The sequence below is a fragment of the Photinus pyralis genome, unplaced genomic scaffold (assembly GCF_008802855.1).
Source record: "Photinus pyralis isolate 1611_PpyrPB1 unplaced genomic scaffold, Ppyr1.3 Ppyr1.4_LG7, whole genome shotgun sequence".
NCBI lineage: Eukaryota > Metazoa > Arthropoda > Insecta > Coleoptera > Lampyridae > Photinus > Photinus pyralis.
The window spans coordinates 1069889-1093640 of NW_022170738.1; the positions used below are offsets into that span (position 1 = coordinate 1069889).

At 36.6% G+C, this 23752-nt stretch overlaps 2 protein-coding genes and 7 non-coding genes across 11 annotated transcripts in view; 8 read left to right on the plus strand and 1 right to left on the minus strand.

The window, feature by feature from the left end:
- LOC116176281 (sortilin-related receptor-like) overlaps positions 1-23752 on the minus strand; it is an 81560-nt gene that overhangs the window by 57481 nt on the left and 327 nt on the right. The window lies entirely within an intron of this gene.
- On the plus strand, positions 9594-23493 carry LOC116176279 (sodium- and chloride-dependent GABA transporter 2-like). 3 transcript variants are annotated; one of them, XM_031494768.1, is made up of 11 exons: positions 9595-9935; positions 9976-10218; positions 16571-16834; positions 16881-16971; positions 17736-17868; positions 18012-18250; positions 18296-18512; positions 18559-18711; positions 22833-23036; positions 23088-23258; positions 23316-23493. In XM_031494768.1, exons 2-11 carry the CDS (start codon positions 9987-9989, stop codon positions 23403-23405), a joined length of 1794 nt encoding a protein of 597 aa, XP_031350628.1. In that variant the 5' UTR covers positions 9595-9935; positions 9976-9986; the 3' UTR covers positions 23406-23493. The 3 variants fall into 3 exon arrangements, with proteins under 3 accessions (XP_031350629.1, XP_031350628.1, XP_031350627.1); XM_031494769.1 differs by having other exon boundaries at positions 9594-10218; positions 16887-16971; XM_031494767.1 differs by having other exon boundaries at positions 9595-10218.
- Positions 20379-20451, plus strand: Trnam-cau. The gene has a single exon. It is a non-coding gene; the product is annotated as a tRNA-Met (tRNA).
- Positions 20526-20598, plus strand: Trnam-cau. Its single transcript has one exon. It is a non-coding gene; the product is annotated as a tRNA-Met (tRNA).
- On the plus strand, positions 20673-20745 carry Trnam-cau. The gene has a single exon. It is a non-coding gene; the product is annotated as a tRNA-Met (tRNA).
- Positions 20819-20891, plus strand: Trnam-cau. Its single transcript has one exon. It is a non-coding gene; the product is annotated as a tRNA-Met (tRNA).
- On the plus strand, positions 20970-21042 carry Trnam-cau. Its single transcript has one exon. It is a non-coding gene; the product is annotated as a tRNA-Met (tRNA).
- Trnam-cau lies at positions 21116-21188 on the plus strand. The gene has a single exon. It is a non-coding gene; the product is annotated as a tRNA-Met (tRNA).
- Positions 21263-21335, plus strand: Trnam-cau. The gene has a single exon. It is a non-coding gene; the product is annotated as a tRNA-Met (tRNA).

Consider the following 23752-nt stretch of genomic DNA (forward strand, 5'->3'; position numbering starts at 1 on the left):
AGTGGAAATATCAATGCGGATGCAGGATTCAGTAATAAGTATATTGTTCTTAGCAGCAAATCGATGTTAGAGAAGACTGTAAGGTGTTTTCACTATTAAGGGGATGATAACTTTGTTTTAGCTGGATGAATTGTAAGACTTGCACACAATTGGCGTGTTTGAACACTATTGTTACATTGCTTTTGACGGATTTATCAAAGAAAATCTCTAAATGGAACAGGTTCGTTCGAATAATATCAACAGAAACAAAAACAGTTGATGCACCCCTGCCTAAAATTGAGCCTATCGATTGATGCCAACATTGCAATTAACAATAGGTGTTAATTGTACTACCGATTTTAGAAATTTCAATCCGACTAATTAAGTAAATGAAATTAACAGTACCTGAATAAATGTAATGTAACGAGTTCATACCCGAAGTTACGATTACACGGTATATTTCTGAAGTCGATCAGCTTGAACACCCGATATCTAGAAGCGTTTTAAGTTGGGTGCTTCGTTACTAAGTAGTTTCTGAATTAACTTACTTGCTCTAAGAGACGAAGAGTGAGTTTTGTGTGTTTTCATTTTGTTTAATTGTTTGTCTTACCGTCGATAACGCACTTATCAGTTTTGTAACAGTTTCTGTAGAATATTTAAATTGATTTTACAGCCACCGAAAGCTCTCTTCCCAGAAAAAAAGAGGGCAAATTAGTTTTTCAGAATTTCAGACCTGGTAAGCCGTTATTAGCAGGTTTTTTTCTATGGTAAATTTAAAGCGGACATGGGAACTGCAAGGCCATACCAGTAGAACCCTTATGAGTAGATTGCGGATAAAAATGCATTTATTTTTATAAAATAAGCGTTTATTATATGCATTAAAACGCGCAAAAAAAAGCTAAAAAAAAGGCAAAGTAAGCAAACAAATGCACCATCAACCATCCACACAAAAAAACCTGGATTCCTCAATAAAAATGATTATGATGAAACTAATTCTAATTATCGGAAAAACAATTAACAATTATGTATTTCTCCAAATTTGCAATTAAAAATGTTGCCTTCGGTCCGATAAAATATTTTTATAGACGGAAAAGCTTCTCTCGACATCTGGAGAGGTAATTGATGCAAATTTAAAGACGTTTAATGGTGCTGTAGTATGTGCTTCTAAATCTTCAACGAAATTTCCGTTTAGGCTTTTGGAGATTTTCGAAAGAATATGAAAACCAGAATTTTTTCTGAACTATATTGGCTATGGGACCGTTTATCTTATTTGTGTCTTTTTGAAATGATTTTAATTCTAATTTTTTACAGTGCGCTATTTATTAAAAAAATGCAAATCCCAACATTCTTGCCCACATAAGGTAATATGCGAGATGTTATTCTAATCTCAGTGTAGAAATGTAAAAAAAAAGCGATTAAAGGCATTTAAAGCACCATTGTTAAAAAAAAGCAAAAAAGGCAAAATAAAAATAGCCTCAAACGCTTTCTTTTTCCATGAAACGTGTATATCCAAAACCATTATGTTCTGCAACGTGTAGGCAAAATTCCATAAGTCCGCACTCTACTTATGAGCCTCTTAGCATGGCCTAATATATTAGGCCATGCCTCTTAGCGTCGACCCGGTTGATTCCGACCTTTCAATGGGGAAAGGGTGTTAATTGGAATACCAATTCTGGAAATTTGGATACAGCCAATTAAGTGAGTGAAAATAACCGTAACTAAATAAATGTGTTTCTTTGCATTTGCGTTCTCCGTTTAAGTTACGTGGAGCACCCGACACCATCGTTCCGAATCCTGACTAGAAGCAGGATTTCCCAAAACCTTCTGATTACTGTAAATAAATTTCATTTTGTAATTACATCGTTTAAGTTGCGTTCTTTTTGTGAAGGAGAACCGAAGCCACTCTTGGTACGCGAGCTTCCGGAGAAAGTTCGCCGCAGTAAACGTCATTCCCCATAGTCGCGTGGGGTATCAAAAGAAGTGCTCTTAATTGATTTGAATTTTGGGACCAATTACAGATTTTTAAATTAATTAAAGAATTTTTGAAATTTCCCTCCGTGGCATAGCCGTATTTTATAAAAGGTAAATCCGTTGTTTAGAAAAGATCTTTTTTTCTCTTTGGGGTGTTTTACCGAAACGTAAGAAATCCTTTTCCTTTCTGCCTTTCGCATTTTTGCAAGTTACGTTTTAACTTAAGGGGGGAATTGTTTCGCTTTTTTTCATTTGCTTTCTCATAGACATCGCTAATTAACGGCATCATGTATCACAAAAGTTATAACTCCCGCAATTATGGATCATAATATCTATAAGCGTGAATTTTCTAAACAATTACGTCATTTTTTTTTTTTTTTTGAGTGTTGCTCTTTCACCATTCAAATCACATCGACATACAAAAATATTTGGCGTACTACAAAAGTTACAACCCCCGCAATTGAGGATTGTTATATCTAGAAGGGAAAATGTAAATACTGTTGTGTAAACAACGTTATTTAGACGTTATTTCTGCCTAAACACCAAATATAATGACGAGACACCCTGTATATGAGAATAATTTCTTCAACCATTCTCTCCGTCAGAAGTACGCCAGCAAATCAACCGCACGAACAAAAAAAAAGCCCCTGGCTATGACTTGATCGTAGGTGAAGTATTGCAACATCTGCCAAGAAAAGCAGTTGTCCTCCTCACCACAATATACAACAGTATCCTGAGATTATCGTACTTCCCACTACAATGGAAGTATGCTAGGATCACTATGATCGCAAAGCCTGGCAAACCACCCAACCTCCCATCTTCCTTCAGGCCGATAAGCCTATTGCCTCTACTATCCAAACTCTTTGAAAAACTCCTCCTGAAGAGAATTAAAGAAACTGTTAATCTCGACCAGATAATTCCGACCTTCCAATTCGGTTTTCGTGAAGCCCACACGACGATACACCAATGCCACCGGATTGTCAATCAAATAATAGAAAGTCTTGAAACAAAAAAATTAACTGCAGCTGCTTTCTTAGATATACAGCAAGCCTTTGATAAGGTTTGGCATGATGGCCTCCTGTTCAAGATCAAACTACAATTCCCAGCTCAGATCTATTTAATTCTAAAATCCTATCTCACCGAAAGATTCTTTCAAGTTATAGTACATAACTCAGCCTCGGAATACCATCAAATTAAAGCAGGAGTACCGCAAGGAAGTGTGTTAGGCCCTCTACTCTACCTGATCTACTCATGTGACTCACCAACCACGAATAACACAACTATTGCCATGTTTGCCGACGACGTAGCCATCCTCTCAACCAGTGAATCACCTGAAGCAGCGGCAAATCATTTACAGAACCACCTCAACCTCCTTCAAGACTGGACCAACAAATGGAGGGTCACAGTAAACAGCGACAAGTCAGCACAAATAACCTTCACCAATAGAAGACTTGCGTGCCCTCCCACTAGTTTTAACAACATCCAAATCCCAACTAAGTCCGAAATAAAATATTTAGGTATGCACCTTGACGAAAAACTCAACTGGGGTGCGCATATCAAGAAAAAAAGACAACAAATAGACTTGAAACTAAAACAGATGCAATGGCTTATAGGAAGGCGCTCGCAGCTATCGTTATCCAACAAGGTCCTGCTCTATAAAACAATCATAAAGCCCATTTGGACATATGGTGTCCAACTCTGGGGCTGTGCAAAAGCATCCCATACAAAAATCATACAAAGAATACAATCTAAAATACTCAGAATAATCACTGACGCACCATGGTATATAAGCAACGATTCTATCCACACCGACCTGAAAATCCCCCATGTAACAACTGAAATCCAAAGATTCGCACAGGCATACAACATTAAATTACCAGGACATGCAAATGACCTTGTGGGGCACCTCGCGCGCCAACCAACAGCCCCAAGAAGACTCCAACGCACCTGGCCACTAGATTTACTCCCCTAACTGTTTCATGTTAGTGTATAACCCTGGGAAGACGGTAATGGCCTGAACCCAATTATGACATGTACATATCCAAGATAACATTTACTCATTACTCAATTGTATTACTGAGTAGATTGTAAATATGCAGATATATTAATAAAAAAAAAAAAAAAAAAAATATTATTAAGCAAAACTGGAAAATTGTTTGCGAAATAAACACAAATTTAGTTCGTTTCATTTGAATTTGTATCTCAGCGTTTGTTCTTCCTCTTAGAAACTTTTTCGTTTTACTTAATTATTCAATTTAGGTAAGCTCTTAGAAATAAGACACGTCTGATTAAATTTGCTTGTTTTATAAGATTAGATTTGGTCGTTTGCGATATTATGGAGTGTCTATCAGACAAAAGTTAATTAATTTCAAGGAAATGAACATCTAGTGATGATAAAGAAGAATTGCGCGTTCATGTCGGCGGAAGTGGGGAAGTGAGAGGCGTTCTGGCGAAGCCGGGATGTGTCCAGTCTAATTGTAATTGGCGATTTATTTGAAATTTTATAAAGAAGGAGATTATTTTATGGTGGAAGTGCTATTTTCTTAAATACGGGAGACGAGAAAACGCTCCTGCCGAGTTTTGCGACGGTTAAAGTGCGTGGAAATTTGTTTACGCTATATCTAGGGCAGTCAACTCTATTTGTTTACCTGAAGGCGCAGTTCGTAATTTTATTTTAGAAGCAAAAATGCTTGATGTACTACACAAGTTACAACCCCCGCAATTGAAGACCTGTAAGGCGAATTTTCTAATTAAATACGTAGTTTCCAAATAGGAAAGAATTTTATTCTTCAGGGGAATTAAAGGATTGCTCGTAGATCCTTCAAACAATGTCGACAACGGGCACAAAAACATTTGATGCAAGGAATGTGTGTTAATTTTAAAAGTATCCACCCTTAAAAATAACTCTTGACCCGATTGCTTTGAGGGGAAACATGTCGATTTAGATATGGAGAGGGAAAAATGGTACCTACCTAAAGAAATCTAGGTTTCTGCCATCGCCCCCCAGCGACCCCACTTGGAAATTTTAATATTAATACTTTGTATACATATCTCTATAGGCCCATTTGGCCCATGCCTTCAACTGCCTCTTGTTCTAGCCATCTGTCTGTGGATCTTTATTTTAATCGTTATTTTTGCATATTTGTACAAATCCCTTAACTCAGCATGAGTTCTTCTTCTCCACCCATCAACCTCCTCTTCTTTAACATCTTCTTCTGCCTTGTTTAATCCCCGCGACTCACAATCACATAGAACAGGCTGTATTGGAGTCGAGTACAGCCTTACTTTTGCAGCTCGTTGACAAACGAGTTCACTTTCTCAAAGCAGTACTGTTTCTGGTTTCCACTATTACTAGATTTTCCCCATCTCTAAATTCCCATCCTGTCGTTTCTAAATAATAGTTTGTTTTATTTTCGTTTATTCTTAGACCGTAATGTAATTCTTAGACCTGATGTTTATGTCGGTAGAACTCTTAGGATCTGTTCTAACACTAATTTAAACAGCACGGGGGATAATTGAGCACCATGCCGTAATCCTTGGTTGACCTTAAAAAGTTATGACATTTTTCCATCTAGTACAGCTCTACATCCTATTTTTCCCAAAGTTATTCTCACAAGTCTAATGATTTTTCTGGGCGCATTTTGTTTATTCATAGCTTCAAACAATTTTTCCCGGTTTATAGTATCCTAGGCTTGTTTAAAATCAATAGAAAGCATGTTCACCAGCAGGTTAAATTCTTCTGTATTATTAATTGTGTGCTTTAGGCCACTAACCGACCTAATACGGCCTGAAACCACATTGGTAATCTCCAGGGTAAGGGTAATCTCCTATAACCGGTTCATCAGCAAACTCCATTAGCCTTAACACCAAACCAACAAACATTTTCTCTTTTATTAAGCAGTGACCTATTTGATTAACTGTTTCGCCATTTGGAGATATCCAGGTGCCCTTATGAATGTCTTTGTGTTGTGCTTATAATTTTCATTTCATTTTCCACACAGAACATAATTTCCATTTTCATTACTCCTCTGGTGTTTTCTATTGACTCCGGTGATGTGTCGGTACTTATCCTCCTCTCCTAATTTTTGCGTTAAAATCGCCAATAATAAACTTTTGGTCAGACCTAGATATACTTCGAAGTACTTCTTATTGCTCATAGTACAGGTCAGTTTTCCATCTTTTCCTTCCGTCGGGGCATGCCAACGATTTTCATCTTTTTTTTAATCATAAAACCCACCCCAAAGGTTCCTTTCTCTTCATACTCCCCTATACTTAAGTGCCAAAAAGGCCTTTCTGTGTTGTTTCTTGTAGCGCCGCTATATCGATGTTATAGTCCTTTAGTACTTTTGTTAGATTCCTTACTTCCACCGCTTCATATGGCCCTCCACATTCCATGTTCATTTATTGTTGAATTAAATCGTTAGGTTACTGAATATCGACGCGTAAAACATGAGATGCGTTATATTAAGAAATCTGGGATGGAAGTTTCGGCTCCCTTCAAGAAATTCTGACCATGTTTGTGACTGGAGCAAACATTGCAGTTGTCAAAAAGTTTGGATTCGCTATTTTCATGTTTAAAAACCCCAGAAACCGCCAAATTTCAACAATGGCAAAGAAGCAACAATGTACCAACAGTATAGACTTTCACTTCTGAACTGTATAAATCAATTTGCATTTGAAACATGCAGATGTTACATAGTTCCACAGTTAAGGGGTTAATAATATGCGGTTTAGACAGTTAGATAATTATGATTAGTCCCCGAGGCATTAGAAAAATATCATGATTTCGTATTCGTTTCGTATCACGAAATAAAAGACACTTCCTCATTGCCAACTTTATAGTTCTACAAGATGGTGTTTACAAAGTTACAATACAATATTGATTTATAACTTTTATGGTTTCCGGTTAATTTTTATCTTGCATACCTTGCACTTGAAGCTGATTTACTTTCAGAAACACTACTTATCACGTTAGAACGAAGATTCATCCTTCGAGAGGGCGTGTTAGAACTAGCTTTACGGATATCTATGTAGATATATCGAAACTAATGTCATCGATGCCAGTATTATAAAACCATTATACTCAACCTCAACTATGTTGTCACAGCTAACGGTGTTGTTAAGGCGCGTGATTGGATGTTTTGGCTTAACAACAACGTTAGCTGACAACATAGATAATAACGGGCCTTAGTTAGTTTTCAATGACGAAGAAAATAAAAGTGAAAATTGATTCCTCCAGCTGCCCTTAATTTAGCCATAAGGTCAGCAAAGAGTTTGTTAATATTAATGGAAAGGTGTATATTGTGCCAGATAATTTGACATAGGTTATGTGAAAACAAAAAAAATGTACGTCAAAATCAAAGAGATGCTATTCCGGAAGCAGCAAATAGATCAAAGATAACCCTAAGTTTGGCTTCCATATCACCTCACGTAGAATTACCAAGCTGGCTCTTGACAACTACCATTATGCAATGCTAATAACTTAAAGTGTACAAGCGCATTCAAACTGCCAACTTGTGGAAACGTCACTGAAGAAAAGGAAGAAGTAGCAGATTTTAATGTATACGAAACTTTTGAATGTAACGAAGGGGTTGATTTAGTTTTCATTAAATGTTAAAAGTTAAAAAAAATCCGTTCGTTTACTTCATGCATTAGTTACTAATTGTTGATTTTATGGAAAAAGTAGTTATTACAACATTGTAGCTTTCATTTAAGAAAATGATGAAGTCATTTCACAGAAAACTCCCAATTAACTTCCCCCAAGTCAATAATGATCGATTAAACTAATTACTGAATCTTAAAACACCTTTCTACAAATGACTTTATATTCCGGGCAAAAATTCGCACATATATGGTCAAGTACAAGTAAAATATATAAGGCAACTCTTACCTAGAATAAAGTTAGACGTTGACGCTAACAAGTGAGCTTCGGAATTCCCAAATTACGAATTCAATCGTCAGAAACCAAAATATGTATTCGGAAGATGGAAATTAGAATTCCATACGTTCTACCTTACGCTTAGTTGTTTTTTTAATCGACGTGTACTTCGATGCGGCTTACGAGGAAAAAGGCATGAGAATGGACACCCAAAATTTAAGACAAGGAAATGCGCTGTCATTTCTGCGCCGAAAAATGGGTGGAGCTATCTATCAAATTACTTCAAATGGTACGGGTGTTCCTCGACAAGTAGTAAATGCTTCGTAATAGAGAAAATCAATCGTTACACTCTAAAGAACAAAGTAGAACGAAATGATTAAGATTCCAATAGATTTAAAATTGGTTGCTGCTTCCCTAGGTTTTCGGAAAGCATTCACAAAATATCAAACCGAATACAAAATGCCGTACCTCGATATCTACAAAAGTAGTTGGAATACAAGGACCTTTCTTGTAGGATAAGCATCTTATAACTAAGCTATGGGATAACAATGCAGAGATTTTTCATATCAATATCTTCTGAACCTTCAACTACAATTCTTAACAATGCGTGTTGTTATTGTCAAAACATTCTCATGCATCCTCGCATTCTTTGCAAAATACATTTATGTGGGAATCCACCGTTTTATAACAATTAATGCATGTGGATAAAATGATACCACAACAATCAGTTCCGTAATTATAAATGTTTTCGTGTTAATAAATGGAGCAGCCTATGTCGCAAACACACACGCGAACAGTCGTAATTTTAATTAAATAGAAACAATTTTTCATTACATTTATCTTAATTTATTCTCGTGTTGTAATAATTCATTTACGAAATTAATGCCTTTGTTATCCCCTGATATTAAAGTAACCTGTCACTCGCCGTATTAACTTTAAACGCCTGATGTTAATGATCTTTTAAATGTAGGTAATTGATTTATCGCTAAGATACAAGGAATTTGCCCTAATTTAATTTTTTTTTCCAAAAAAAGTCAAACCCTAGATAATGGTCCTAGACCTAAAGGGCAGTTTTCACTTGTTCCAAAGCGGTCAAACTTAACGAAACGTGGATGAAATTAATCCTGATTTGTTCACATTTTGACAAAAACGATTCGAGTTCAACTTTGCATTCAAAATATTTTTGTATGAGTATAATGAACAAGTCTTTTCGAGCGGTTCAGACTCGAATTCGAATCCAAAAATTGGTACAGTACTAATTAGTTCACAGATTCGTAGCAATGAATTCTACTTTCGGCCACTATCTCCATGTACTTTCGCTGGCATGTTTGCCAAATCGTCACGAGTAATTCGTGCTGGTAGTGATGTCAGAATCAAAGGTTGTAGAATGTGGTCAGACAATAAACCGTCTAGACTCTAAAACAAACTTTCCAAGTATATTTACCATATTTTGCAAATAGTTATTCACTATAAAACCTGAGTTATATACCCAGGTTTTACGTCCAGATAAGCCGACTTTTATTTGCCTTCGTCACATTAGTTACCTGTATCTACTTTAAATATCGTGTGGTTCATTGACCTACTGCTACCACTACCGTCCACCTGCTGGAAATTTCTTAACCTGTCTCCATGGAAAAGTGGAACAGATTTCGGACGACATCACTGGCAGTGATACTGTCAGTGCCCGGCTCATGAACCACGATTGATCGTTTATTAAAAAGTATCGAGCACTTAAATTAAAATGACCAAAGGCCATTTCTATAATAATAAGCGTTGCAATTTATTGGCATCGCTTTAGACAAATTGAAACGCCCCCCTTAGCAGATGGACGCTGTATTATAATAAAAATCTTAATTAAATTTGCTAAAGTCGCAACCGTCTGGGCCAATTAATTTTGTGTTGAATCAAGATAAGTACCGGCATTGTAAAGGATTACGTCCTTTAGTTGATTTTACAATTTTGGCAATGAAACTAGTCGCTTGTGACCAACCTTTGATTTAGCAACCGCGCAATTAATTACCTCGATTAGTGCTTAAATTAATCACGAATATCAGAGAAAATTTATTATAAGAAACTCGACTTTTGGCGCGAGAAGAGCTTGTGAAAAGTAAGTGACTTGAACCTACTAATTTACTTACAAATCGCAGATTTAAAGAAAATGGCAACGATCAGTGAAAAATTAAGCGAGTCTCCTACGATTAAAAGTGACATAATTGTGACAAAACCAATTACAAGTTCCGAACTCGATTTACCGAGTTCCGAAGAGGAAGACAAGATGGAACGTGGCAGCTGGTCGAATAAACTAGATTTCCTTTTCTCCTGCATTAGCTTATCCGTGGGATTAGGAAACGTCTGGCGATTTCCGTATTTGTGCTACAAAAACGGTGGAGGTAATTATACATTTCCCTAAAATCGTAGGTACGTAGATGAGCGCTGTCTTATAACAGCTTTGTGATTAATTTGTCTAAATTAATTAGTGACGTAATCTAGCTGAAACTTTTGTAATTAAGTTACCGAGGAAAACAAATGATACACTATAAATTATGCCTTTGGGTTAATTAGAGAGTAAGTGGACTGCTCAAGCAGCTTTTCGACTATTTAGTTACCGCGTGTTCCAATAGAGTTATGTTTTACCGGAAGGATATTATTTGGACTTTAATAAATGAAAACGGTCATGAAAATATTAATTAAAAAATCATTAGATAAAAGTGTGTTCGTGAGTTGATCGTTGACAATATTATAAAAGTCCTTCAAAACGTTATGTGTGCAGTACGGAAAAGAGCTTAATTATTGGCTTTATTTCTTAAGAACGCATTCTTGCATATTTATGATCTCTTAAGCCCCAAGATATAAATTTAGTCTTCTTCTACCTAGTCCAACAGATTATTTTATAAAGCTGTGTACCTCCCCCCTCGCACTATACAGGGTAATTGAGCGCAATGATTTTGAGGGCGCATTTACCAGCCAAAAATAGGAAATTTTTTCATATATGCTTCGTTTTTTAGATACCGGTTGTGTAAGTAAAAAAAATCGGTTTTTATTCCCACCAAAGGAAGGCCCTTATGTCGACAAATAACCCTACCAAATTTTATTTAAATCGGCTGAAAGGTTTTTGAATAATTGATAAAAGAACGATTAAAAAAAATTTTTTATACCTATACACTCTGTTTAGCATGAATAAGAGGATTAAATGTTGAAATTAAGAATTGGAATTTGGCATCAACCGTATACACCACATCTTTATACATTGACTAGAAAATAAGGTCAAAACGGTCCATCGAAAGATCCAAGTCACTTCTCCCAACCTCCTCTAGGTTGACATCTGTCAAATCTTCCGCATACCAAAATGTCTAGAATTTATTGCTCTCTAAGATTTAAGATTCAAAGTTTTGATATAAGTCCTAAATTAAAAAAATAAAATCAAAATGTTTAAAAAAATTCAAAAGATAAATAACTGCTCTTTCTAATAAAGTTACGATCCAATTTAAATCAGAAGTTATAGCGAATTTACCATAATCGACCAAAGATAAAAATTACCTCAAATCAGATGGGAACGAAATGGGTTGATAGCCATTTTTTAAAAAAACCTTCCCTCCAAAATCAACCAGCAAACAAATTATCTTAATATGTTTTGACCTTTAGAATCAACAAAATCCCCAAAAACGAATTGTTTAAGACAACATCGACCTAGAAAAACTTTGTTTGTTATTATTTTTGTGATACATATTAAATATGATCGTCTAAATGTCCAATTGATGAAATGTTGCATGAATTAAATTATTATAGATGGAGTACAATTGAGACAACGAACAATTAAAGTGAATTGGATCAAATATTTTAATTTACAAAACGATTTTGTTTCAAACATAAAAATTCATTCATTTTAACTAGGGAAACTTGAAAATTCTTTAGTAAAATAATTAAATGCCATCCGGCATAGCCCTTGGCATAAACTTTACGGTGGCGTATTGAAGGTTTCTTTTTTTCTGCAAAATTGACTTCAAAACCTACTTTTACAAATGCTTACTCGCAAATTAAACCCAAAATCACTGTAAAATTTCGAATATGTTGACGTAAGAAAATCAAATAATGAAAAGTTCCAAGTTTAATTCCCTTTGTAGGTTTTCCTATTTGTGGTTTTCACTTGTAAATTCAGCCTAGATTAATTTTCGTTGTCACGGTCTTTATTGCACTTGTCTGATGCTAGAAAGAGAGCGAAGTAGTACGTTGAACGCTAATTTCAAACGCTTCGAGGATCCTTCCCCAAAAAATACATTGCCGTTTCTCTATGGTGCGTTGTAACTGGGACATACTGTATACAGTTCCCTGAGGTATAACAAAAACGACCCTAACTCTACCACCTATCCATAGACTTTTACAATTCCACCAAATATAATTTTTTGGACAATTCCACTCATAATGATGTAACCAATAGCATGCCATTATGTTGTAAATACCGACCAATTACGATCAGATTAGGTGGAAATACCATTAGTGGAATTTCCAAATCGGAAATACCAGTCGGAAGACCAAATTTCGTTCCATTTCGGTAACATTTTGATGTCCTATGAGAAGTGTCCTAAAACTTGTGTACTATGTGGTTGGTCCCGAGAAGATCTTACTCATGGTGGAGTGAAAACTTCCAAACGCGAATTGCGGGTGAACGGGACGTCAGAAGAGGGTACCGACAAAGGGTAGCTTTAGAATACTGATCTGCCACACAAAAATGCACTTCGATCTCACACGAGAACTTTGATAATAAAACTCGTAGATAGAATTCTTAAATTCTAAACTTCGTGCAAAAAAGGAAACCCAACAAAAGTGATTTCCGCTAACAGTTCGGGAATTAGTAAAATTAAAGTTTTGGATTTCAAAACAATGACAGTTATAACAATTATTAATAGTGCAGATTATTGGCCATTTTATGTGAAATTGGTGACCTTTAATAGAGACCGCACAGACCTTTTATCCCGTATTTGTTTAAATTGTTATGCCGAATACAGTTCGTGAGTTTGAAATTTCTAGAAATTTTCTAGTTTTCGATCATTCGTGTTTGTTGGGGATCATAAATGATTTTGATCCCAACAAGCACTCATGTCTTAGAGCTCGAAAATTTTCAGAAATTGCAAATCCACTCGTCTATATATATACAAATTCGACCCTCTAATTTTTACACCCTGCAGACTTTCTACGATATGTAATGCCTAAACTGTTCGAACCTTTACAAAAATCCCAACTTTAAAAATAAATCCAAAACTGGAGCTACCGTTACAAGGCGTTTGAAAACATTCTGATTTGTTGTATCTTCTATTTATAACAAGGGAAAACATATATTTTTTCAATTTTAAAACAATACTAGTGCCAGTTGTATATTGAAACCATATGGTGCTACCACGTTTAATGAATTAAAATAACGTTATGACATTGATGTCAAAGATAAATGAGAACCCTGCCTTAAACTTCCAGAACATTCGCATTAGCAGAAAGAAAGTTATTTGATTCCAATATCAAATAACAGAATCGGCAGTACAGTAAAATCACAGTTTGTCTCTGTAAAAAAGATACAACACCGCTCCACTTCCAAAGGTCTTTGGATTTCCTGTTTTATTAGAAATGCCTCCACCAATATTTGATCTGAAAATGAGATACTGCCACCAGGTATTCTTTGGGTCATTTCCATCTTTTGATAGGATTTGAAAGGATTATAAGTTCAGGAACACATCCCATTTAAGACTTTATTCAAAACGTGGTGTACGTGTCGTTATAAAGCACCCCAGGTACGACCATGAAATTAATAAAGATGGCTAGGGGCACCTTAAGCGTTTTCAACACAAAAAAACTTGCGGAGAAAGCCCGAAATGTTGCCCAATGTTAATTAAAAGTTTACTTAATTCCGTCGAAATCTGAGATTATGTTATTTATATTTCGTCATTCTTAAGTTGGTGAAACTGAAAAGTGGTTTAGTCCCAATTATACACAAAATAAGCGACACGTCAATGTCACACGTGGATACACTTTAATAAAACCACTTTTGGAAGCGCATACAATCTAAACTTAATGCCTTAGGAAAGAAAAATCTAGAGAGGGCTCCAATTTGCATCGGGCAAGGATCGCCTTTTCCGTATCGACCATCGAGAGAGGAAACCCTTCTTCCATAGATCGCCTGTTTGTTAGCAATCGCCGATTAACTTCAACCGCCTTGTCACTCGAAAGGGGAATGAAGTGAAACATGTCGAGAACTTTTACTGCTATTATGGTACAATTATAAACACATGTATAAGATTATAAATAACTCTTTAACGTTTATTAAATCGTGCAAAAATCACATAATGTCTTAAGAAATTGAGGTTGGAAAGTTGCTCACACTCTTACCAATTTAAAACTAGTCATGAAATGTAAGTAAGATAACCTCACATTTCCAAGAAATGAGGTGAACTTTGTATTAAGATTGTGCAGAATTTAGGGCTCCTCCCGCAAAACTTTTTTGTTGAAAACGATTAATTAAGATGCCCTCTAGCAATTTTTATCAATTTCATGATCGTACTTGGGGGGCCGAATAATGTAAAGTCCAATAGAAAAAAACTGTTAAAGAATGTAATGAAGATGCAGATTACTCTCCTCAAGCTGTAATTGTTGAAATCTCAAAGTGTTTGTGATGAGGCTCACGGGCAAATTACTCCAAGTCAAATACATTTATCCCCCCCGAACAATGTGATCCTATGCACCCCTTGAAAATTAAGAAAAATATCTTAAAACTTAAAAAAACCTAGAATTTTTGTATGAGTTTGCTTTAGAGAAGAATCCACCTACACATATCTACAAACTGTAGCAAATCCCATAGGGTTTTTTTTTTATCCTAGGTTTTTGTCGGGGGGGTTATTGTCTCCCGGGAGTTAATGGAACGGAATTTTGTCTGGGGGGATTTTGATCGGGAGTTGTCCTGTACCAGTTTATAATAATATACAGGGGCGGACTGGGTACTTACGGGCCAGGTGGAATTGCATAGGTTACGGGCCATTAAAGTATTAGTGTAGTAATGAAGGTGGCGGGGGGTAGCTCTGCGGTGCACCATAAAACATTTTTTGCTTCATTTTAAAGTACTCCTTTTTCGGAAATCAATTACAACACAGATTTTTTTTAAATTGCAGCTGATAATTAAAAGTAACAAAATATACAATCCAAACGAGGCGCGTCGCCTATCATTGTATTTCATCACTTTCATGCTACGACAAAAAATGATAAATTCATTGTAAAACATTTCAATTAAAACAGAATTTTTTAATTTTTTAACAACCTAACATCAACCCCAATTAGAGAAACGTGTAATAATTTATTAATAGTGCAAGAAACTAAATACAGCACATACTTATAAATTTCCAACGGGCCATTATGACGTACAGGCCAGGTGGCAATCGCCACCCGCCTCCCCGGGCCAGTCCGCCCCTCTTTCTAGTTCATAACTTTTGATTGAGACGTCTGATCGAAAAAGTACGAATTGTTTTCGATTCTACGCACCAAAATTAATAAGAAAAAGTGTTTTCCCGAGCAATTTTGGTGCAGTCGATTTTTGGTAAAAAAGGAAGGTTACACACTGCCTTTTTTGAGCCCCGAAAAAAAAATTGTCTCAGATCGACCCGGAAAAAAATTTTCTTATAGAATGTGGCCTGTAGAATCCATAATTTCAAACAGTTCCAAAATTGGGCTTCTAGTTCAAAAGTTACAGCCCTTTGAATTTTCTTTCGAAATTGGTTTCTAGTCCATAACTTTTGATTGAGAACTTTGATCGAAAAAGTACGAATTGTTTTGAATTCTACGCACCAAAATTAATAAAAAAATTGTTTTCCCGAGAAATTTTGGTGCAGTCGATTTTTGGTGAAAAAGGAAGGTACACTGCTTTTTTTGAGCCCGAAAAAAATTGTCTCAGATCGACCCGGAAAAAAATTTTAGGGTAGCTCTGCGGTGCACCACAAAAACATTTTTTGCTTCATTTTAAAGTACTCCTTTTTCGGAAATCAATTACAATACAGGTTTTTTTTAAATTGCAGCTGATAATTAAAAGTAACAAAATATACAATCCAAACGAGGCGGGTCGCCTATCATTGTATTTCAGCACTTTCATGCTATGACAAAAAATGATAAATTCATTGTAAAACACTTCAATTAAAACAGAACTTTTAAATTTTTTAACAACCCAACATCAACCCGATTTAGAGAAACGTGTTAATAATTTATTAATAGTGCAAGAAACTAAATACAGCACATACTTATAAATTTCCACCGGGCCATTATGACGTACAGGCCAGGTGGCAATCGCCCCCCCCCCCCCCGGGCCAGTCCGCCCCTGATAATATAGTGTATTTACTATCAATAAAATGCGAACGAAATTCAAAGTAAAAATCGGTTCCTTAAGGCTGCTTTACACGATGCTAGTAATTCGTAGTAGTTGCTCAAATCGAGTACTACTCGTTTCGTGTAAATTGTCATTATAGTACTCGAGTAGAGTGCCAATACGAGTCAAGTAATAGAAAGCAATCGTATTTGCTGGCGCAAGTACTCGGTTCTAGTGACTTGCACCATGAGCTTTTAGTGGCTTTTATTGAGAATTAAATTTGTACAGTTACTGTCAGAATTAATTCACTCCTACGTGAGTCAGTTGCGTTCTTCACTGCACTGAGAAAGCAACTGAAGATCATGTGGGTGGACTTGTCACCCTATAGGCACTTCTGATGTCTTTGTTTCCAGGGGCGTTCCTCGTCACTTATCTCATTGCGATGATATTCTGCGGTATACCGATATTCTTTCAAGAGGTATCCATAGGGCAGTACCTCGGCTCTGGAGGCATGACATTCGTCGGACAGCTATGCCCGTTACTTAAAGGTGTCGGTTACTCGACGATGACGATCGTTTTCCTTCTGGACGTTTATTACTGCATAATAATAGCGTGGACGCTTTTGTATTTTATAAGCACGTTTCTGAAGCTTCCCGATTTACCATGGTCCACGTGTGGTAAGTACAGGACACTATGGACAGATTGCGTAAGGAAGTGTTAAAGTTACAGAAGACTGTTACAATATAAGCCGAGGTGCTCATCAGGCTGTAAATGGATCGGAATTACTGCGGTCTCCTGTTGAAGAATTTTTTGAGTGAGTTCATTCGTTGCAGGTTTGTTTATTACGTAATTTAGAAACATTGGAAGGAGTTGATTTTTTTATGACGGTGATGATTGAGCGCCAAAATCATGCTGCTTTTGTATTTGATAAATCGGTGGGTAATTTACCCAGTAAATGAGCTAAGTGAAATTATAACTACGGTGCAACCATGAATGAAATGATGATGGATGAGCTATTTACGATTTCTGTACCTATCTGTAATTATGTTTCCAGCGTAATATTAATTCATAATAACTATAACAGATAAACTTGCACGCAATCACGAAAGGTAGTTTTCTGTAGTGCGAATCACCTACCCCTTTGAAATGCAAGGGTGACGGGAATAAATTAATTGTGTCACAAACGCCATTAGTAGGTGTAGAAGTTCATAATTTATTCACGTGTGTGCATAATTGGAATTGTCAATTTGTTAAATTAAGAGATGCCCTTGACAGATAATCCTTTTACGTGTTCCTTTCATTTCGACAAATAATTCTTTGATGATTTGGCACATTTTTTTTCTTTTATATGCGTAGGCGGTTCATTCAATAAATATCGGCAACAAAAAATAAAAAAGGTGCCAATTTCTAGCCGTCCAAAAAACGCCACATCAAAACGTAGGGTAAACAATCAAATTAATTTAGAGGAAGACATAAGAAAGGAGCTGTAAGGGAAGTGTTGCTCGTCGATGCCGTTATAAGAAATACAACCCTCGTCAAAAGGAAAATATGTGGAAATATATTACGTTTTATTTTCAGAAAAGAAATATTGCATATCTCGACCGGTATCGAAGACATCGGCGGGATACAGTGGAAACTCTTCGGATGCCTTGTACTCGGCTGGTTTATAATATATCTAATAATCCGTAAGGGTTTACATCAAAGCGGGAAGGTACTTTTTAATTATATAACGTTACGCATTCCTTCCTAATTTAAAATTCATGCGGTTCTCTTTTATCTCTTGCATTGCGAGGCTCGAGATACGAATCTCGCGTTTGAGGAAAGGACTTGTCATAAGGTGAATTTCCTTTTTAGATCATTTGGTTTACGGCACTTTGCCCATATGTAATCTTGATGACTTTATTAGTTCGTGCGGTAACACTAGATGGGGCTGCGGATGGATTGCTTTACTACATCACCCCTCGATGGAGCGAGCTTCTTGCACCAGCCCCTTGGATGGAGGGTGCGACGCAAATTTTTTTCGCGTACAGCATCGGCTGCGGCGCACTGCCTGCCCTAGGCTCGTACAACAAGTTCAACCACAACTGTTACAAGTAAGGGTGGCACCCGGAAACCTAATTCCTCCAACATTCCCCTAGGGACGCCGTGATCACCTGCATTGTAAACACGCTCACGTCAATACTGGCCGGATGCGTCACATTCTCGGTATTGGGACACATGGCCTTAGAAAAAGGTAGCGACATTAGTAACGTTGTCCAAAGCGGACCAGGTCTCGTTTTTATAACGTATCCTGAAATCGTACTCAAATTACCAGGCGCTCCGTTTTGGGCGGCCGCCTTTTTCTTCATGCTGTTGGTAAGTCGCACGGACTTAAAGACGTAGTAAATCAGACGTTTTGCAGCTTTTAGGCGTCGACAGCGCGTTTTGCCTGGTGGAATCTTTCGTAACTGGAGTCGTCGATAACTGGCCCAAAATTTTACGCCCTCACAGAGGAAAATTGACGATTTGTATTTGTTTTGTGATGTTTTTGTTGGGAATTCCAATGGTCACTCACGTAAGTAGACGGTTTTAATAGTAAGTACCTTACAGGTTAACACTAGAAGACCCAAACTTTGTTCCTACCCTACGGGCTCCACGACGCGATGGGTCAATTGACCCCATATGTATTTTAACTTAAAATGTTGTGTTTCCGATCGTGTTTTTAGATGGTTTACTACATTATGTTGAAGTTCGTTAATTACCGTTACTACTTATACATTTCTTAAAATTTGTTATTTATCATATACAGTGTGTTCGAAATAAGAGGATCACCTCAATATTCTTTTAATTGGCGAGATACGAAAAATTTGACAAATATAATTTTGTATGCGACATTACGATCACATATTTATACTTCTGGCACCACTTCCGGCCAATGGGGGAAACTTTTGTTTTTCAAATGCAATCCCTATGTTTTTTTAAGATTTCTGAAAAGAACTGTACGACAAAGTGAATTATACATATGGTTGACATACAAAAACTGGAAAAATTCAGTATTTAGAAAACACCTAGTATGCCGTGTGCTGTCAGGGTGTGCGGTGTCTGTTGTGTTACATGGGGAGATCGTATCGCGAGGTAAATCTTTAAAATGCAGCATTGAACAAATTGATGTAAGTCTTTTCTGTGTAACACAACAGACACCACGCATCGTGACAGCACACTGCATGCTAGATTTCATAAGTTTTCCAAATATTGAATCAGGAATTTCTTCATTTTTTGGGCATATCAACCATATGCGTTTTTGATGGTGTTATGTATTGCAGATTGATTGTTCATTAAAAAAAATAGGCATTGTATTTAACCATTTTTTCGAATATCGCCAAATAAAAGAGATATTGTGGTGACTCTTATCTCGAACATACTGTATATGAAAAATCCTATGTATAAAACGAATTTAAAACAATGTGTATGGAAATTAGACGAAACGATAACCGATGCGTTAGCAATGAGACAAAAGTAAGTTATAGCAAATGTTATCTAATATAGTACAAAACTCAACGAAAAACATGGGGGTCTATTGACCTTAGTCAAGTACCACAGGTAAAAGTTAAAAATTTTCTAATTTATAATGAAACTTTGTCATTTAATTAATCTAGTTCCCAAATAAGAAAAAGTCAAAAAATCAAAATCCTGTTTCGAAAAATAATGATGATATATATATAAATTTAAATCTACCTGTAAAATGGGGTCAATCGACCCCCCCCTGGGGCTTCTAAATGGCTTAAACAACAGTGAATGCTTCCAGACCATAAACTTATAGTTTTAGATAACACTATATCAGTATAAAAACTGTAAACATTAAAAAAAAGTTACCCAATGTTGATAAGATAATGCAAATTGCAATTATTTATTTATCAGTTTAATACGAAATAATTTGCGATAGTAGTTTCAACTACTACAAATTGACGGAAAAAATACATACTGCAAATATTGGACGAAATTAACTGATTTTTTGTTGGCTACTGGTTATTTGATACAAAACTAATGCGCCAAATTGTGTAGTTTGCATAGCAAATTGAAACATGCCAGTGGAAAGAAAGTGAAGGCTTTACGATGATTCAATCGTATTAACCGAGCTGATAGATTTTTCTGTTGTTTCCGGAGGAATTTGTACGAACCCTGTAAATGCGCCAAAGTCCAATAAACCACCTCTCACTCTCGACCTTGGATTAACTTTCACTAGCCTCGGTGGCGCAGTAGGTAGCGCGTAAGTCTCATAATCTTAAGGTCGTGAGTTCGATCCTCACCCGGGGCAGTTTTTTGAATATCATTCACATTTTCCACACATTTTCAAAAAAAGTTCCTCGTCGGTCTTGAGAGTTTTCATCGGCCTCGGTGGCGCAGTAGGTAGCGCGTAAGTCTCATAATCTTAAGGTCGTGAGTTCGATCCTCACCCGGGGCAGTTTTTTGAATGTCATTCACATTTTCCACACATTTTCAAAAAAAGTTCCTTGCCGATCTTGAGAGCTTCTATCCGCCTCGGTGGCGCAGTAGGTAGCGCGTAAGTCTCATAATCTTAAGGTCGTGAGTTCGATCCTCACCCGGGGCAGTTTTTTGAATGTCATTCACATTTCCACACATTTTCAAAAAAAGTTCCTCGTCGCTGTTGAGAGCTTCTATCCGCCTCGGTGGCGCAGTAGGTAGCGCGTAAGTCTCATAATCTTAAGGTCGTGAGTTCGATCCTCACCCGGGGCAGTTTTTTGAATGTCATTCACATTTCCACACATCACATTTTCAAAAAAAGTTCCTCGCCGATCTTGAGAACTTCTATCCGCCTCGGTGGCGCAGTAGGTAGCGCGTAAGTCTCATAATCTTAAGGTCGTGAGTTCGATCCTCACCCGGGGCAGTTTTTTGAATGTCATTCACATTTCCACACATTTTCAAAAAAAGTTCCTCGCCGATCTTGAGAACTTCTATCCGCCTCGGTGGCGCAGTAGGTAGCGCGTAAGTCTCATAATCTTAAGGTCGTGAGTTCGATCCTCACCCGGGGCAGTTTTTTGAATGTCATTCACATTTTCCACACATTTTCAAAAAAAGTTCCTCGTCCACCTTGAGAGCTTCTATCCGCCTCGGTGGCGCAGTAGGTAGCGCGTAAGTCTCATAATCTTAAGGTCGTGAGTTCGATCCTCACCCGGGGCAGTTTTTTGAATCGCTTTCAAAATTGATACTTTCAAAAAAGTTCCTTTTCACAGTTGAAAACGTCCTAGTTTTGAATTTTTCACTTTTCTTTAAATAAAACATATTACAGGGCGACCATTTAAAGTGTCAGTTTCGTTGCTATAAGCGATTTCAGAAAATCATAACCTTTTCGGTGGCGTGGAAAGATACAGGGTGTCTCATTAAAGATATTGAAAACGTATTTTGTTTTTGAATTGAATTGAATCAGTTAGTACATGTTTAGTCGGTACGGATAATATACCGAAACTGTGTTTGTGTTCATAGGGTAGATTTAAACGCGGCATGTTCCAGGTAAATCGTATCTTTCACTATTTATATTCAATACGGACAGCTTTATTTTAGGGATTTTGACGTGTTGCAATTTTGACGTTGAGACAGTAATTAGAAATATCCTTAAAGACTCGGTTAAATTTTTATATTTGTCGGATTTGTTGTCAAAGAAGTGGCGTATATTCGTGCACAAATTCCGTTAGAAGGTATAAAAGTTGTTTTCCATTTAAAATACCTAAGTGCCGAAAAATCGCCCTAATTAAGGTAGCCCCCTGAATCGGCACCCCAATTTGTGTTTAGCGTTTCTAAAACCGTAGAAGTTTTCTGTTAAAAAAACGCCCTTTAGGTAAATTAAATTATGAAAGAATTAGTTACATCAAGAACGAAAATGAATGTGTGGTGAATAATAATAGATTCATTTGAAAACACCGTATACAGAATAGGGTTAGAATTGAAAATATTGGAAGATTTCCAAATAAAATCCACAGTTTCCTAGATGGTTTCTTAATTTAATAAACCCATCCAACGGAATGTCGCAGGATTATACCATTACATTTTTAACTACCTTGCAACTTTGATCCATTATTTAATTCATGTCTTGAGAGTTGAGCATTGGTCTTTTTTCCAACGATCTCGGCGCAAGAACAACGATTTTGGCATGTTTTGATCCAAATGAATACAGTGCGTTCGAAATAAGAGGGTCGCCTTAATATCTCCTTTTTTTGCGAACTACGAAAAATTTGTCAAATATAATTTTATATACGACAACTTCCGGTATCGCTTTCGGTTTAACCGGAAATCTATCTCACATTTTTGAATAGCACGTTTTTTCTGATTATGAAGATATATTTTGGAAATGTTAGGTCACACTTGAAACTTTTCATCGAAAATGCTTGATGAGCCTATGCGCTAAGTATTGTAACTTGAAAGCCGCGAGATCGTTTTCACCAGGGTTTTCACCCTTTCATTATCACCGGAAGACGTTCTCTTGCGAACATATTGCCAACAGAAAATTTCCCAACCCCCAACGGAGTTGGAGTTCATTCATGACGCAATTTAACACTCCTATTTCCCCACATTTAATTCGAAGCGAAAACTAGGCAATTACATATACGAGATTGGAATCCTCAATCGTTGGTGCGAATCGTATATTGTTAATCAAAGAACTAATTAGTAACATTGTTACAGGGAGGAGTGTATATTTTCCAATTAATGGATTACTATTCAGCGAGTGGGATGTCTTTGTTATGGGTATGCTTCTTTCAAACAATCGCAATCTCTTGGGTATTCGGAACGGAGAAGCTCTGCGACTGCATTAAGGAAATGATCGGGATGACGACGAACCGATTTTTAGTAATATGCTGGAAATTTTGCGGTCCCTTAGTTATACTGGTGAGTTAAAACAGATGAATCGACTACATAACGACGCTTTGAACTTTACAGATAATTTTCTTGGCGCACTGTATTAATTATGAAAGTTTAACGTATGGTAAATACTACACTTATCCGACTTGGGCGGAGTATGTTGGTTTTCTTATTAGCTTTTCGTCGATGGTATGGGTACCGGCTTACGCTATTTATTACGTTTTAACCGGAAAAGGTAGCGTCTTAGAGGTAATAGCAAAGTGCTACCGTTCAGTTTCATTATAATTGAGTTGGGTCTTATTGCAGAATTTGCGATTGGGGTTGAAACCGAAATTTATACGCCGCATGCCTAGCAAAACCGATGATAACTTCGCATCTATAGAGCAATTCATCTAATTAGGTCATTTAGATTAAAACAAATTACTTAGATATGTATGAAACTAATCGATATTAGCGCCATTTTATACAATTTGAGAAAAAAGAATACATTTTTTAATTAATTATTATTTTAGAATCTCACACGATTTTGCGGGAAAAAACCGCGAAACGTAATGATGTGTTTTATTACCCACACATTTTTAGTGTCATATTTTTAATTTGTATGCAGAACTTGCGCATTCGTACTTAAAAGGAAATCCATATGTCATATGAACCTCCAGTAATAGAGAGAGGCCCCCAGATACCAATCTCCAATACCTACTTCATTAAGACATATGTAATGAAACTTACGGTGCCCACATACT